General features: G+C 44.6%; 1 protein-coding gene across 2 annotated transcripts in view; it reads left to right on the top strand.

Moving 5' to 3' along the window:
• The first annotated feature begins 807 nt into the window (after window positions 1-807).
• ADAM19 (ADAM metallopeptidase domain 19) overlaps window positions 808-15,736 on the top strand; it is a 56,384-nt gene continuing 41,455 nt past the window's right edge. For both annotated transcript variants that reach the window (XM_079968213.1, XM_079968212.1), the window contains exons 1-3: window positions 808-1,673; window positions 6,339-6,424; window positions 9,208-9,278. In XM_079968213.1, the coding sequence (XP_079824339.1) occupies window positions 1,568-1,673; window positions 6,339-6,424; window positions 9,208-9,278 (263 nt within the window). In that variant the 5' untranslated portion in view covers window positions 808-1,567. The remainder of the gene's footprint in view (window positions 1,674-6,338; window positions 6,425-9,207; window positions 9,279-15,736) is intronic.

The following is a 15,736-nucleotide window of genomic DNA, read 5'->3' as shown; positions in this document are numbered from 1 at the left end:
TGCTTTTCTCCCAAGAAGCAGGCATCTTTTAATTTCGTAGTAGCTCTTGCCTATCCTTCCTCTTTCTGCTGTTTGTATTACTGTCACTTTGTCTGTGGTTACTGATGTTCAGAGGAGGTACGCTTACTTGGGGCTCCATGAACATAGGGGGACTTACTTCTCTGTAAACTGCATAGGCTTGTATGGTCACTTTCCATCCCTTATAATATCACAGAATGGTGTTGCTGGGATAAATCAGTACAGCCGTCCCCATTGTTTTACTCTCTTTCTGTGGGTGAGGGTTTTCAGGGTCTGCTTACTCAGATGTAGTAGTAGTAGTAGTAGTAGTAGTAATATTCATTCATTCATTCATTCATTCATTCATTCATTCATTCCCCAACCTTTTGACTGGGTTTCTCCAGCCACTCTGGGCGGCTTCCAACAAAAGATTAAAAATGCATTAAAACATCAGTCATTAAAAACTTCCCTTAACAAGTAAGTCCTACTGAGTTCAATTAGAGGTACTCCAAGGTAAGAGCACATAGGACTGCAGTCTGAATGCATTGTTACCTTTTAAAAATAACTTTTCTGTGTTGCTTTATGCATAACTTAAGCTGCCTTGAGAGTGGAAAGGAGAGCAACCTCCACCCCCTTGCAAACAAGCGAAGAAGGCAGACTATATCCCCTTCGTCTTCACCGCATACTGGTCCAGTGATTTACTGGAGAAACCGTTTTAAATGTATTTGGTTGCTTAAATGCATTTGGCTTAAAAATAGCAGGCACCAGAGCTGGCACAAGGAATGGAGAGTGTAAGATTTGAATCTGCCTGGACTCTGAAGCCACACAACCGCGTCCGTTTGGGCTGCTCCAGCTCTTGATTTTGCCACTAGAGGGCGAATGAACAGATCTAAGTCGAGATGCATCTTTAATACAGATGCCTCGTGGGAAGGTAACTGTTCGTTAAGAAATGCCCCAACCCTGTTCTGCGTCTGGAGATGCGCACGGCGTGCGTTTTCTTCCAAGGAGGCTGACGGTGCATGCACCCTGATCTCTTTACTGCTTATCAAATCAATGCCTGTGAGCTTATAACTGATAGATTGATAAACGGCCCCTCAAGCTTTTAAGTCATACATTTCAGAATCCGAAGGAGCTCCTGAAATAAATACAACTAGCGCTGAAATTTACTGCACACACCGCCTCTAGGTTCTCAGACAAAGGAGTAACAGGAACGAGCTCTCGCTATAATTTCAGGCGGGCTGCAAGGAAAGACAGATTGCCTTTCTCACCACCTCCCGCTATGCTTTCTTAAAGGCTCCTCGTCAGATAATAATGGTTGGACGGATCCTGCGTTTTGCTGCTGCTGCTACGTCACCGGCCAACATCTGTCTTGGAATAGGAATGATGGCTTCCGTGATGGGCGGGATTTGAAAGCTGGTCTTTTTTTTTTTTTTGAGCCATTATTTCATGTGCCTACCAAGGCATTGCAAAAGCGGAGGCTTCTGTACCAAGCCAAATGCAGCAGCAGCATCAAGAACCACCAGCAGCTATGACATCTCCATCTCTATGAAACGTGCCTTCTCTGCAGACCATGGGAGGGATCATGTGCGGTGCTGCAAAAGGAGACTTGATTTATTCTATTTCCATTATCTTGCTTTGGCTGAGGCAGCTGCCGGCTGAGGAGTCAGGCTGGGCAGGTAAGTGTTTGGATCACTGTGCAGGAGGGCAGGATAAAAAGTGGGAACAGTTTTACCAAGGGGGGGGGGGGGAGAGACAACACTTTGATTAAGGCTGCAATCTTCACCCCACTTACCCAGGAGTAAATTCCACTGAATTTAATAGTACTTACTTCTGAGTATACATGGGATTGTGCTGTAATGCATAATCCACCAAACAACAGTAACTGAGATATGAGTGGAAATCTTGCAAACCTTCATTTTAAACAGCGCATTTACCTCTTGGTATATGCAATACTTGCACGAAAGGATGGATGCTTAGCTGGGAGCACACCTGAACAGGAAAGAAGGTTTCAGCACTTTTGATAAGAAAATGCTAAATGCACCAGATTGTGGTGAACATAAACCACAGGTGTAGAAGATGCTGCCTTCTCCCTCCCTCCCTCCCTTCAAGCCATGAAGCTCTAATTCAGAAGCAACAAATTCGTTTAAGAAAGGATGTTCAACAGGTATGCCCCTGGGAGTGGTTATAGAAATAGAACTGCAGATTTTCCATTTCTTCTTACCACAGTCCTAGGTTGGTAGGACCAGAAGGGGTACTGAATGGCAGCTGTGCAGCTCCACAGTTGAACTAAATGCAGAAGTCTTTAATTGTAGACTTGTCACAGGAGTCAAAAACATTCTGTCAGTCATAATGCCACCCATGCATAAGAGAGCTGCTTACTTGCAATGCATAGGCTTCATTAACATCTCAGCTGTAAAGTAAGTTTCTAGTCCTCATGAGAACAAAGCAGTGTGGAAACCTGATGGTAGTGTGTTAGAGAGCAAGCTTCTAATATGTGCTGGATGATTCTAACCCTGAAACACTTGCTTATTTAATTCCTTGAATTGCTTAAGGATTGCAACACACACACGTACACACAAACACACACACCACTTGATCTAGGAGGCCATACAATCTGAGTTGAAAGGAGTGGGGGTGAAACTAATTTCATGTGTCTGAGGTTTTCTGCTATATGAACCTTTTGTTAATTGTTCCTTTAAAATTCAGAAGGAAATAATCTGAAACCTTTTTAACCTTCAGGAATGTCTATATTGCTTACAGAACAGTGGCAGATTAATTAAGAGCTTGTGACATTAACCATATTTGCCAAGTTATTGCTTTGTACAATTAAGTGAACAGAAGATTGTTTTGAACTACGGTGAACTTTCATGAATATTCAATAAAGAAAAATGCATCTGTTCTTCGAAACGTAGGAAATGCAGGACCAAAATGCAAGGCAAAAACTGGCAGATAAATGTACAGACACCCAAATTTCTAATCCCTCAGATTTCTAATCCTTCAAATCTGCCTAGTTTCTGCATATTGCTTTCTAATCCAGAGTGCATTAGGTTGAATCTGTTCTTTTGGATTTGGAGATCACTGATTGGCCAGTCCTTGTGATAATATTATGCTACGACCATCCCCTCTTCAGACCAGAGGGGTGTGCAACATTAAGTGGCTGAACCTTGTAGTCATTTTTTAATGTCAGACCAGTGGCGTAGCGTGGGTTGTCAGCACCCGGGGCAAGGCAAGTAATTTGCGCCCCCTAACCCTGAGTGAGCCAGGTAGGGGCAGAGAGCTGCGAGTGCGAGCGCGCCCCCCCAGATGTTGCGCCCAGTGCGGCCGGCCCCCCTGCACCCCCCACGCTACGCCACTGTGTCAGACTTCTACCCTTCTCCGACCAGCTATTTTTTTTTAGGTTTTACACTTTTTAGAAAAGAGGTAACTAGGTATTTTATTAGGTGAATACGCTAAGCATTTATCCAGGATAGGGGGAAGGGAGCGTGGACATCCTTCTGGAAGCATGTGGGGAAGAATGAACAGGAAAAGGCAATTGGATTCTTGGGGAGGGATGCAACTTCATACTTCCTGGTTCTGGCTTCCACTTAGCAGGACCAGCTTGTTGAATATGACCCAGGGTTCCTCCAGATGATGCATTTAGTGAGCAAAGTTTGCATGGAGGTTATGCAAAGTTTACTCTTTATTGAGCATTCATCCAGATTTGCTTGTGGGGAGGTTATACGTCTTTCTGTCAATCACATGTTACCCCACACTTTTTAGTACATTTTCCTAACTGCAAGAAGTTATTTAAAAAAAAAAGAAAAAAGAAAGGAGTGGGGGAAGTGGATTCATTGAGCCCTTTAATCCTATGAATTGCATAATCTTAAATTTCCAATATCCATCTGAATCCTTCCCACAAAATAGAGGCCAACTCACTCAATATAATGCAGTATCTTTATAGAAGGAAAGGAGTGGGAAGTGCAGAGTTCACAACACAGTCAACCCCTTTCCCTGTCCAAACTCCACTTCACAGATGCATGAAGTATGCACTCTCATGTTTACTCTTTTTTGTCCTCACTAGGGCAAAACACTGCCCCTCTAGCCCTCTCAAGACAACACCAAGGTTGCAGGTTCAATCCCTGTATGGGACAGCTACAAAGTCCTGCATTGCGGGGAGTTGGACTAGATTATCCTTAGACTCCCTCCCAGCTTGACAATTCTGGAACTGGACAGCTACTTTCATAGTAACAGAGCAATCTAGACCCCCCTTTATTCCAGGATAGGGGTGGATGGCTTGTATCAGATGGAGACTCCCCCCACGCCAGCTCGTACAGTCAAGGCAGCCTCCTCATTGGTGAAGTGAAAACACCAGACTCCCTTTTCCAGCCATCAAATGTGTGGCTGAGGACTAAAACCAAATAGTGGGATGCCTGTTGGCTGGAGCCATCAGAAAGAGCTGAAATGGGACACTTGAAGGTTTGGAGAGGGCAGGGTTGACCTGACAAATCCACTGGATCCCAAATTGGTCCCTCTGCTACCACATAATTGCATCGGGCCTGTTCCCTGTGCCATTCTGGAGTTGGTGCAATGATCAGCACTGATCATCCTCTTTCTGCCCACTCCACTCCACTGTCTGCCACAAATCCTCACCAGCAAGGGGCAGAGGGAGGTATGGGTTAGGATTAGTTCTGTAAATGTAGTGCCAAATTGTCAGTTGCTGATTCAGTGTGCTTGACTTTGGCAAAAGCCTGTAAATCGAGGAAGAGGGATCTCCAGAGGTTGTTGGACTACAGCATGGGTAGGCAAACTAAGGCCCGGGGGCTGGATCTGGCCCAATCTCCTTCTAAATCTGGCCCGCAGATGGTCCGGGAATCAGCGTGTTTTTACATGAGTAGAATGTGTCCTTTTATTTAAAATGCATCTCTGGGTTATTTGTGGGGCATAGGAATTCGTTCACCCCCCCCCTTCAAAATATAGTCTGGCCCTCCACAAGGTCTGAGGGACAGTGGACCGGCCCCCATTTGCTGATCCTGGACTACAGCTTCCATAATCCATGACCATTGGGCATGTTGATTGAGACTGATGGGAGCTGGAATGCAACAGCATCTAGGCTGGAGAAGCCCTCTATTGGAACAGCTTTCTCCCTAATTATGAAGGCTCATTTTGCCCGTAAAGCAGTACTATCATCAAAATTCTACAAATAAGAAAGAAGCACAAACCAGGACAAATGTAGTACCATCCCATAACTGTCTGTAGCGTAAGAAACAGCAAAGCAACGTAGTTTAAACAAGCTTATTTCATCACACTTACTCACCAAAACCACACCTGTAAATATCAGCCAGAATAACCTTGTGGGAAAACACCTTCTTAACCCCCCCCCAAACTGAGAGTGGGTGGCACTGTGGTCTAAACCACTGAGCCTCTTGGGCTGGCTCATCGGAAGGTCGGTGGTGTGAGTATGCGCAACGGGATGAGCTCCCATTGCTCTGTTCCAGCTTCTGCCAACCTAGCAGTTCAAAAGCAAACTAATGCAAGTAGATAAATAGGTACTGCTGCATCGGGAAGGTAAATGGCGTTTCCGTGCACTCTGGTTTCTGTCATGGTGTCCTGTTGTGCCAGAAGCAGTTTAGTCAAGCTGGACACATGACCTGGAAAGCTGTCTGTGGACAAACGCCGAGCTGGCCTGAAGCAAGATGAGCGCCACACCCCATAGTCACCTTTGACTGGATTTAACCATCCAAGGGTCCTTTACCTTTTACCTTACCCCAAATATAGCAATCTGTGGTCAGCTACTATATGCCTTCAGCAAAATTTGCCTTAACACGGCTATAAAGCTCTCTGTGAGTTAATGTGGGAGGAGGGAGTGTGGTTCAAGGAAAAATTAATCTCATTGGCTGTGTGGTGCTTTGATGCACTTATACTAGCTCTATGGCCCCTGATTGGCTTGACCATGTAGCCAGGAAAAGGAGAAACCATTAAAAAAGCAAATGTGCCAAATCAGCTACAACGACAGCAATGAATCCAGGTGAAATGATGCCCTAAATGCTTTTTTTGGGGGGTGTATTATCCACAAAAATCCAACTCAGTCTAGTCTCCATGCAAGAAGTCTAGTCCATTCCAAGAAGCCAGCATTATGGTTATACTTGTGAAACAGAGAATGGAAAGTGGTTGATGAATCTGCTCTCAAGAACAAAGGCTGCTTTTGACTGGCAAGACTTGTCTGGGTCTGTAAAAGACACCGTTTGCTATTTGGATAGGTACAGTAGGATGTTAGTGGGGGTTTCCCCCCTGTGTGCTGCTTTTCTCCTATGACCTTTCAGAGTTCATACTAGAGCTTTGAACAGTTATTTATGTTTCCTCAGGGACATGGAATGCAGTCCACTCCCAGGTGCACCATGAAATCATAATACCTCAGTGGCGATCAGATGGAAGCTCTGGCAATGATAAGGTAGGTTGCTTAGCCACAATAACAGGAAACGAGCTGTGCTTTCTCATCCCTTTCAAATAACCATTATCCTCCTGATACAATCATTGGTGGGAATTATATAGCAGTGACAGTTTGGCTGTGAAGTGCCTTGTAAAATCTGCCTAAGCTGGATAGAGTGCTGGTCATATAAACTCATATACCCATTATCAATACCAAGAGGAATGAAGGAAGCTGTCTTATACTAAGTCAGACCTTTGGTCTATCTAGCTCAATCAATATTGTCTATGCTGACAATATTGGTCTTTTATGTATAGTGGTCTTTTGTGTATTGCAAGGGCGTTTTTGTGACTATGTTTTCTTAATGCCTCTTGCTGCTTCCCTTAGATCCTTTATCACCACTAGTGATAAAGGGCTTTTTGGCATGGGGCCTGGGAGAAAGAGTGTGATAGCCTTATCAGTGTTTATATTAGTTAACAGTGCATCAGTTCTGTTCCCCCATCCTGCTAAGTAGGCCACTCATCTTGTAAAGATGAGTAAGCAAGACGTAAGACTGTGTGATTTGTGGAAGACAATTTCAAACCACTGGGTTGATCTGTCTGGTTCTCAAAAATGCCTGCCAACTTTTTCTGTGCACAGCCGAATTCTCACTAATGCTTCCCCTTTCCCCCTTGGTTGTGGTACCATGTGGTTCCTTGTATGACGCACAGGAATCGGATTCTGTATGCTTGGCATTGGATATAGCCAATAGTGCTGTTCATCTTCCACCTGCTCCAAGCCAACATTGGGAGTTTCTCCAACCGCAATCCAGTTAAGACCATGGGTCCCTCTCGCTCAAGACTGTCCACACTGACAGGCAGTGGCTGTCCAGGGTTTTAGGCAAGGAACATTTCTGGTCCTGCCTGGAGATGCAGGAGATTGAAGCAGGGACCTACTGTGTGCAAAGCAGATGCTCTCCCACTGAGCCACAGCCCTTCCCCCGTTATTTCCTACAAAAATGTCACAGATGTGCAGCAGAATTATCTGAGGAGTTGAGCTAGTTGTTGTTGGCCGTCTCTGTTTTGGCTGTGTGGAAGCACCAGACAGATGGGAAGCAGAGATTTAATCAAAGCAAGCATCAGTTTTCCTCTACTGCTATGTGTGTGGCCATGCAAATGTGCTTTTGATCAAAGGGAAGGTGCAGCTCTGTGGCCCGTTTGCTATCAGATCCCTTGCAGAGCTGACAAGAAGGATGTGTCAATAAGGGCAAGAGGGCATTGCTATTTCTTTTCTGTCCTTCTCTCTTGCTTGGAACAAGTTGCTCAACAAAGAGATTGCACAGGCAACTCTCGAGCTGGGGACTGAACCCACATCTCCCGAGTCTCTGCCCTGCACATTAGCCACAAAGTGCTCTCTCCCTCCTCCTGCTCATGCAAGCTCTCAAAAATGTTCCTGAATGCTCTAAAATGAAACTGGAAAAATCGTTTAAAATTAGGCATGAGAAGGGGGGCACATCTGTTGCCACTATGAATAGTCAAGGACCATGTCAATATATGAATAGGAAAAGAGGATGGTGTTCTCCATGGAAGTTGTAGCAAACATTGGTGTGTGTGTGTGGAAGCACTAGAAATGCAGAAGCTGGAGGCTATTTTGGTTGAACAATTTGCTGCTCAGTGTGGGCGAGGTTCCTTCATAGACCACACTTAGGATGGGAACATGTTTAACAATGGTGCAATTTTGATTACTTGGGGCAACCAACATTACTCACTTTCCTTCTTATTAACAGGCTGTGGTTTGTTTTTTTATGAGGGTGCATGGGGGGAGGTGATAGCGATTTCCTGCCTCATCCATCTGCTCTGCCTTTGACACTTCTGCTAATATTTGCCAATTTCCACCTTGCAGCCTTCGTAAGCCACCACAAAGAATCATTAGCCAAGTTCCGCTTCTCAGAGAACATACTGTAATATCCATAGTAGGGTTGGAAGGGAACCCAAGCGGCACCTCGTCCAACCCACTACAATGCAGGACCACAGCTAAAAAATCCCTGACAGAGGGCCACCCAACCTCCAGTGAAGGAGGCTGGGTGGGTGTTAGATAGGCATTATTAGGGTTTGCATCATTCCCAATCAGCCAATGATTTCCTAAACTTCGTTGTATTGTGTTTTGCTTGTCCTTTGAATCAGTCTTGAATAGTAATGTCTTGACCAACCAACGTTGCAGTGGCATGCATCATGCACAAATCTACAAGTTCCTGTCAACCTCACAATGGCTATGCTCTGTCTTCACAGCTGCAAGCAGTACACATGTGCCCATTGGTGGGAATCACAAGTGGGGAGAGTGCTGTTGCGCTCACGTCCTGCTCTTAGGATGGCCACTGTGAGAAGAGGATGCTGGCCTGATCCAGTAGATGCTTCTTCTGTTCTTATCCACTCTCTAGCCCTGCTTTTCCTTTACATTCAAGCCAGTCCATTCAGTACAGCTGCACTGGACCCAGGAAGGGAATTTTAATTTGGCGTTCATCATGGTTTGCTCCAGAAATGGTCTGCCAGTGTTCTTCTCTGTTTGTGTTATGGTCTGGTATACCACTGTGGGCCAATAAGCCTGCAATCCAGTTGCAACCTGGAGTTGGTCTTATTGAACTCCGCTGGATTTGCTTCTAAGTAAACAGTCATAGCAATTGGGTTGAAAGTGATCTGCAGTCTACTGTTTGAGAATCAGTGAAATAAAATATTTGCTATTCTTTTTCAACTTTTGCTTAATATCTTGATTCTGTCGTAAGCCAGAAATGCAGAGAGTGTGTAAACCTTTTGTTTCTGTGTTGTACGCAGCACCCACCCAGAGCGGAAGTAGAAATAACAGCTGAAGGAAGAAACTTCATCTTGGATGTTGAGAAGAATGAGTAAGTAACCTTGTATGAAAAGGCAGGGTACATTTAAATATACACTCCTGTTAATCTATTGTGTGAACTAAGCAGAGGTTATCCGCCATTTTGAACTCCAAACAGGGCACTCTTGTTCCTTTAATAAAAGTTCAGTTAGTGGAACATCTTCTGTTATGGTGTTGTATAGCTGTCAAAATGCAAAGGCAGAAGATGTTGAGCAAGCCTCCAAAAGAGACTTGTGAAACTCATACACAAACAAACCACAAAAACTCTAGCTTGTTCCTGTTCTAGGCACTAGAAATGGGATTACGCAAATCAGAGGTAACGTCAGGCCCAGGGGTTATGTCCCTACAGGCATCTCTAGCTGGTCTGTGGGACGCCCTATGCCATGCCACACCCTTAGCCATCCTCAGAGCCTTCTTCAACTGCTTTTGTCTGGCTGGTTATGTGTCCTTGAACTGTAATTATTTGATTGATTGAATGATTGATTGATTGATTGATTGGTTTAAATTTATATACTGCCCTATATCTGGACGTCTCAGGGCGGTTCACAGAATAAAATCAAAATATAAAACCACAAAATACAGAATCAAAATAAAAACAAAAATAATCCAATAACTCCCCCCCCCAACCCCCCCACATTTTAAAAGGCCACTTACTTGACTAGATCGAAGATGAAGAGGTGTGGGTGCAGAAACTTCTGGCTTTTGCATAGTTGGAATGTAGCCAATGCTATGAAGGTAAGGGTCACATTATTGATTTGCCCACTTTTGTCTCGAGTTGCCCAGCTTGTCCGGAGTTTTGGGCTGGGCTGCCATCAGTATGCAGATGACACCCAACTCTATCTGTTGATGGATGGCTATCCTGACTCAGCCCCAGACACAAAGACCAGATGTTTGGAAGCTGTGGCTGGATGGTTACGTGGGAGCTGGTTGAAGTTAAATCCTTCGAAGACAGAGGTCCTTTGGCTGGGAAGGGATGATATGGGATGGGGGGGGCAACTCCCATCTCTTGGGGGGGTTCAATTAGTGCCAGCACCGTCTGTTAAGAGTTTGGGTGTAATCTTCGACACCTCCCTTTCCATGGAGGCGCAGATTGCAGCTACAACAAAGGCGGCATTTTTTCATCTCCGCCAAGCTAAGCAGTTGGCTCCTTACCTCTCTCGCCCTGACCTAGCCAATGTGATCCACACGACGGTCACCTCCAGACTGGATTATTGTAACTCGCTCTACGTGGGGCTGACCTTGAGACTGACCCAGAAACTCCAGCGGGTGCAGAATGCCGCGGCAAGACTCCTTACGGGGTCCTCACTGTGAGACCACATTCACCCAGTGCTATACCAGCTGCACTGGCTCCCGGTGGAGTACAGGATCAGGATTAAGGTGCTGGTTTTAACCTTTAAAGCCCTATACGGCCTAGGACCCTCATACGTATGGGACCGCCTCTCCTGGTATGTCCCACAGAGGAACCTACGGTCTTCAAATAAAAACATCCTGAAGGTCCCAGGCCACAGAGAGGTTAGGCTGGCCTCAACTAGAGCCAGAGCTTTTTCGACTGTGGCTCCAATCTGGTGGAACACTCTGTCACAAGAGAATAGGGCCCTGCGGGACTTGACATCTTTCCGCAGGGCCTGCAAGACGGAGCTGTTCTGCCAGGCCTTTGGTCAAGGTTCAGTCTGACTCCCTCTCCCCTTTCATAAGAACTTGCATGAAAGTGGCCTCCCAATTTTTCTCACAGGCCCATATAAGTTCAGCACAAACAGTTGGGCCTGGTGAGCATTTAAGGTCCCCAACCCTAATCTGCGGGTTGCCATCTGATTGGATTTTATTCTGATCCTGATCTGATTTGAGGATGTATTTTAATTGATTGTCTGATTTTATGTTAATGTGTTAAATATTTGATGTTGGCCGCACTGAGCCCGGCTTCGGCTGGGGAGGGCGGGATATAAATAATAATAATAATAATTATTATTATTATTATTATTATTATTATTATTATGGACCACCTGTTGGGAACTGCAGTTCTAGATCATTTATAGATAAATTGCATTACCTGCAGAAGTTATAATTGTATGCAATATAACTTTCTCTGTGGGGGCACCTACTCTATGGGATGACTTCCCCTTGGAGATGAGCCTAGGCACCAACTGTTGGGTGCTTCCAGTGTGCTTAGAAAACTTATCCATTATTTTAAAAACTGCAACCCCCCCCAACAACTTACCTATTTCCTCAGACGTTTCTAGTCTGTTTCTATACCAGTTTTTAGCACCCTGATTACTGTAACTAACGTTAATATTTTATTGGTTTTTTTGGGGGGAGGGGTATGTTTTATCATTTATTGTTGTAAACTGCTTTGATACTCTCCGGAATGAAAGACACTAGAAATAGTTTTATTTATAAGTAACTGTAATATAGGGGATGAGGGGGATGCTCATCATATTTGCAGAGGACAAATAGTAAATAGATAAATAGTAAAATTATCATTATGGAGTAGGATGTCGCTATTTTCATCGGAGAAATATTGGCGGGTATGCCAGTGTAGGCCATAGTGGCTTATGCCACAATTGGAGAAACTGTATTTCTGTTTCTATCTAATTATTCAGCTACCCAGAAGGAATTCCATTCCTCGGAAAGAAAGACTATTGCTACTTTAATTTGACTGAGTGCCTTTAATCACTTTAAGCACTTCTGGGTTCACAGGGCTGATGGATACACAGAATCACAAGGAAACGGTTTAAATGCTCTCAATCCTTTGCAGTTGCTGTTGGTCCTGTGAAGAAAGCAGCGCTCGAGTCCTACAAATAGTCAGCGGCAGGACTTTGTTAAAAAGTCTGTAGGCCTTCCCAATGCCTCCAGAAAAGATTTTGTCTTAATAAGCCAGACTGGAACCTTCTGAGAGCAGGCAGCCCGCCCTGAAATGCTACTTGCTAAACATGTTCCTGTTGGTTTCTGCTCTCTTCACTGTGCAGCGAAAGTGCTTGTCACGAGACAGGTGTTTACATTCCACAGTCAATTGCTGTTGGGTTTTCTCACGGGAAAGGGAGACTGGATGTGACGTACACTGGTTTCCTGTTTTTCAGTGTTCTTTGCAGTTCAGTGTCTGTTGTTCTCTCCGTGTTTCAGAGGAGAGAGGATGCTTTCTCTGCTCCGGCAGAGGCAAGATGTTTTTCTGTAATCTACCAGCTTTGAAATGTAAATAAAGCAATTTAGAGTATGTGCACGTATTCCTCATCATTCCGCTGTGCACGGGACACTGCAAATATCAACATTACTGGTTATGGGCCCAGAATGGACTCCAGAAGTCGAGTCGGGCTCCTGGCAAAGGAGCAAAGAATCGGAGTGCCGGCAAAAGGATCGGAATGCAGAGGGACGGATCGGACGCTATCTCTGCACGTCAAGATGATTGATGAGGTATGTGCTACTGCTCCGGGCAGCCTGCCAGCATCTAATTAATGGCTTTATGGCTGGACTTTGAACTTTTATGGCCGTTTGCCGGGCACAGGCAAAGGATCAAAGGATCATGTTCCTATGCTGGGGAAATCGAAAGTAACTTTTAAAAGTGCTTTTGGAATAAAGCAGCTGCAGAAAACAGTGACACAGCTTGATTTAAGGCAGCAGAGAGAAAGCACTTTTGAACTTGCCTTTGGAATGAGGCTTGAAGCAGCACAGACACAGCTTGTATAAAGCAGCTTGTTTAAAGCAGCAGAGATGATGCAGAAAGCTAATGCCAGAGTCATGATGGCTAGCTGCAGAAGGCTGGCTGAGGCAAGTGGGGAATCTGAAGCCAATCAGCCACATGCTCAGCTCAGAGTAGCCTGTAATACTGCCATGATTCAGAATGGAGCAGATTGCCAGGGTGATAGCTGCATGGGTAAGGGGGAGTCTTCACAGACGTCATCCCAGAGTGCAGTGGAACCACCAGATGGCGCCAAAGCTTTGAAGGCAGTGAAATGCTACTCGTGTGGATGTCTAGGTCATATGAAGAGGGAATGCAAATATCCCAGGGCCAAAACAGAGCAGCGCAGCGAAAGCTCATCGCGTGGAAAAGGCTGAGGCAAAGGCAGAGGTCCAGTGTCCAGGACAACGCAGCCCAAGGCAATGGTCTCACGCTTCACTCCAAAAGTTGCAGAGGTCCAGAAGACGTCTAGATCTTTCTTCGTTGTTGATTCAGCGGCGACGCACCACATGTGCAACGATAAGCGACTGTTCGTGTCTTTTACACCGCAGGAAGGTGCGATTCACCAGGCGGATGACCACACAATCCCCAGTAAAGGCTACGGAACTGTTGTTCTTCACAGTTTGGACTTATCGATACAGAATGTACTTTATGTGCCAGATGCCAAACATAATCTGCTCAGCGTTGGACAGCTGAATGAGCGGAAAATTGACGTTTCCTTTAAGAATAAAAGATGCATCATCACAAAGAAAAATGATTATGTATTGTATGCTGAATATGTTGATCGTTTATATGTTTTGTATTATGATGATGTTGTGCAGGATGACACTTGTTGCATTGCAGGTTCTAACAAAAGTTTGCATGCAGAATGTATTCACGATTTTCATCGAAAATTTGGTCATTTGCATTTTGAGGCAGTATCTAAAATGCCTGCCTTGGTTGAAGGTATGACTATTAAACCCTGCAGGTACCACATGAAGTGCAAGGCATGCACAGCAAACAAGGTGAAAATGGCTGCAAAAGGTAAGGTGTCTAGTAGGCAAGCTACAGAACCATACCAAATTGTTCATGCTGATTTGGTTGGACCACTAGCGCCCTCTTTGGGAGGAAATAGGTACTTCATGGTTCTCATTGATGCATTTTCCAGGTATATTTATGTGTACAATCTCAAGCAGAAATCAGAGGCTTTTCCTAGGTTCAAGGAATTCTGTGCTTGGTTGGAAAATGTGCATGGTAAGAAGGTAAAAATTCTTTTCACAGATCGCGGGGGAGAATTCACTTCTCAGCAGTTTGAAGCTTTTCTGACTGAGAAAGGAATTCAACACAATTTGTCTAGTCCTCGCTCGCCATGGCAGAATGGACTTGCGGAACGAGCAAATCAGACATTGCTTCAAGGGTTAAAAACCTTGCTACATGATGCAAATCTTCCAGAGAGTTATTGGGCCGAAGCTCTCTCATGTTTCACTTACAGTTATAATCGCAGGTTATCTTCAGCGATTGGTTGTACCCCCTATGAGAAGATGTTTGGCAAAAAGCCATACATCAAACACATGAGAATTTTTGGTTCTGACATGTGGGTTCACTCACCACAGAACTCCAAGTTAGACAAGCGTGGTTTGCATGGTATCTTTCTAGGTTATGAGAAAGGTTCTTACAGAATAAGGATGACTGGCTCTAAGACTATTAAGCTCACAAGAAGTGTTGAGTACAATGCCAAGTGGGGGGAGAATGTGGGAATTTTCCAATGTTATCCTGATGTAAGTGATGAGACTGAGGATAGTCAAAAGCAACCACAGCAACCCACACCCACTGATGAAAGTTCTGATTCTGAGTCTGAAACTGAATCGGGTGATTCAGAGGATTTCAAGAGTGCGAAAGCCTCTATGCGACCCTCTGAAAGTTCTGATCAAGAATTGGAGGAACCATTGTTCACAATAGGTCACTTTTCTCCTAAGAAGGAAGAGGAGAGTGTTGAAGACCTAAGGCTAATTCGCAGGTCACAAAGAGCCACAAAAGGCAGACCTCCAAAGAGATTTGCTGATGAGTATGCTAAGATAGCAGTAACAGCTGTTAAAAGCTCCAAGAAGGTATTTGAACCTTCAAATTTCCAAGAAATCCAGGATTTGGATTCAAAGGAAGCTGAGCCATGGTTAAATGCCATGAAGGCTGAGCTTGATTCCTTGGAAAGGAACAAAACATGGGAACTTGTTCCAGTAGTTCCAGGAATGAAACTGCTTGGAAGCAAATGGGTCTTCAAAGCGAAGACTGATCAAAATGGCAAGGTAGTCAGACACAAAGCCAGATTGGTAGCCAGAGGTTTGCACAGGTACCAGGTGAAGACTATCACGAGACCTACTCACCCACAGTGAGGTATGAGAGCATTAGGCTTATGCTCAAGCTAGTTGCAGAGGAGAATTTACACATTAGTCACCATGATGTGAATACAGCTTTTCTGTACGGATCTCTAGATGAATCACTTTATATGCTTCCACCTGATGGCGTACAGGTAAAACAGGGATTTGTTTGTGCTCTGAAAAAGTCCCTTTATGGTCTCAAACAAAGTGCACGGTGTTGGCACACAAAACTCACTGAAGTATTGTTTTCTCTAGGTTTTAAGCAAGGGAAAGCTGATCCATGTGTATTTGTCAAAGAGGAGGGGCAAAAGAAACTGTATTGTTTGTTTTATGTTGATGATCTTTTATTCTTTTGGGATGATGTCACAATGTACAATAACGCCCTAGCTCAACTGAAAGAACACTTTGACATGAAAGATCTAGGTGAGGTAAACAACTACCTATCTC

The sequence above is a fragment of the Podarcis cretensis genome (assembly GCF_951804945.1).
Source record: "Podarcis cretensis genome assembly, chromosome: 2".
NCBI lineage: Eukaryota > Metazoa > Chordata > Lepidosauria > Squamata > Lacertidae > Podarcis > Podarcis cretensis.
This window is presented reverse-complemented; position numbering and strand designations above follow the sequence as displayed.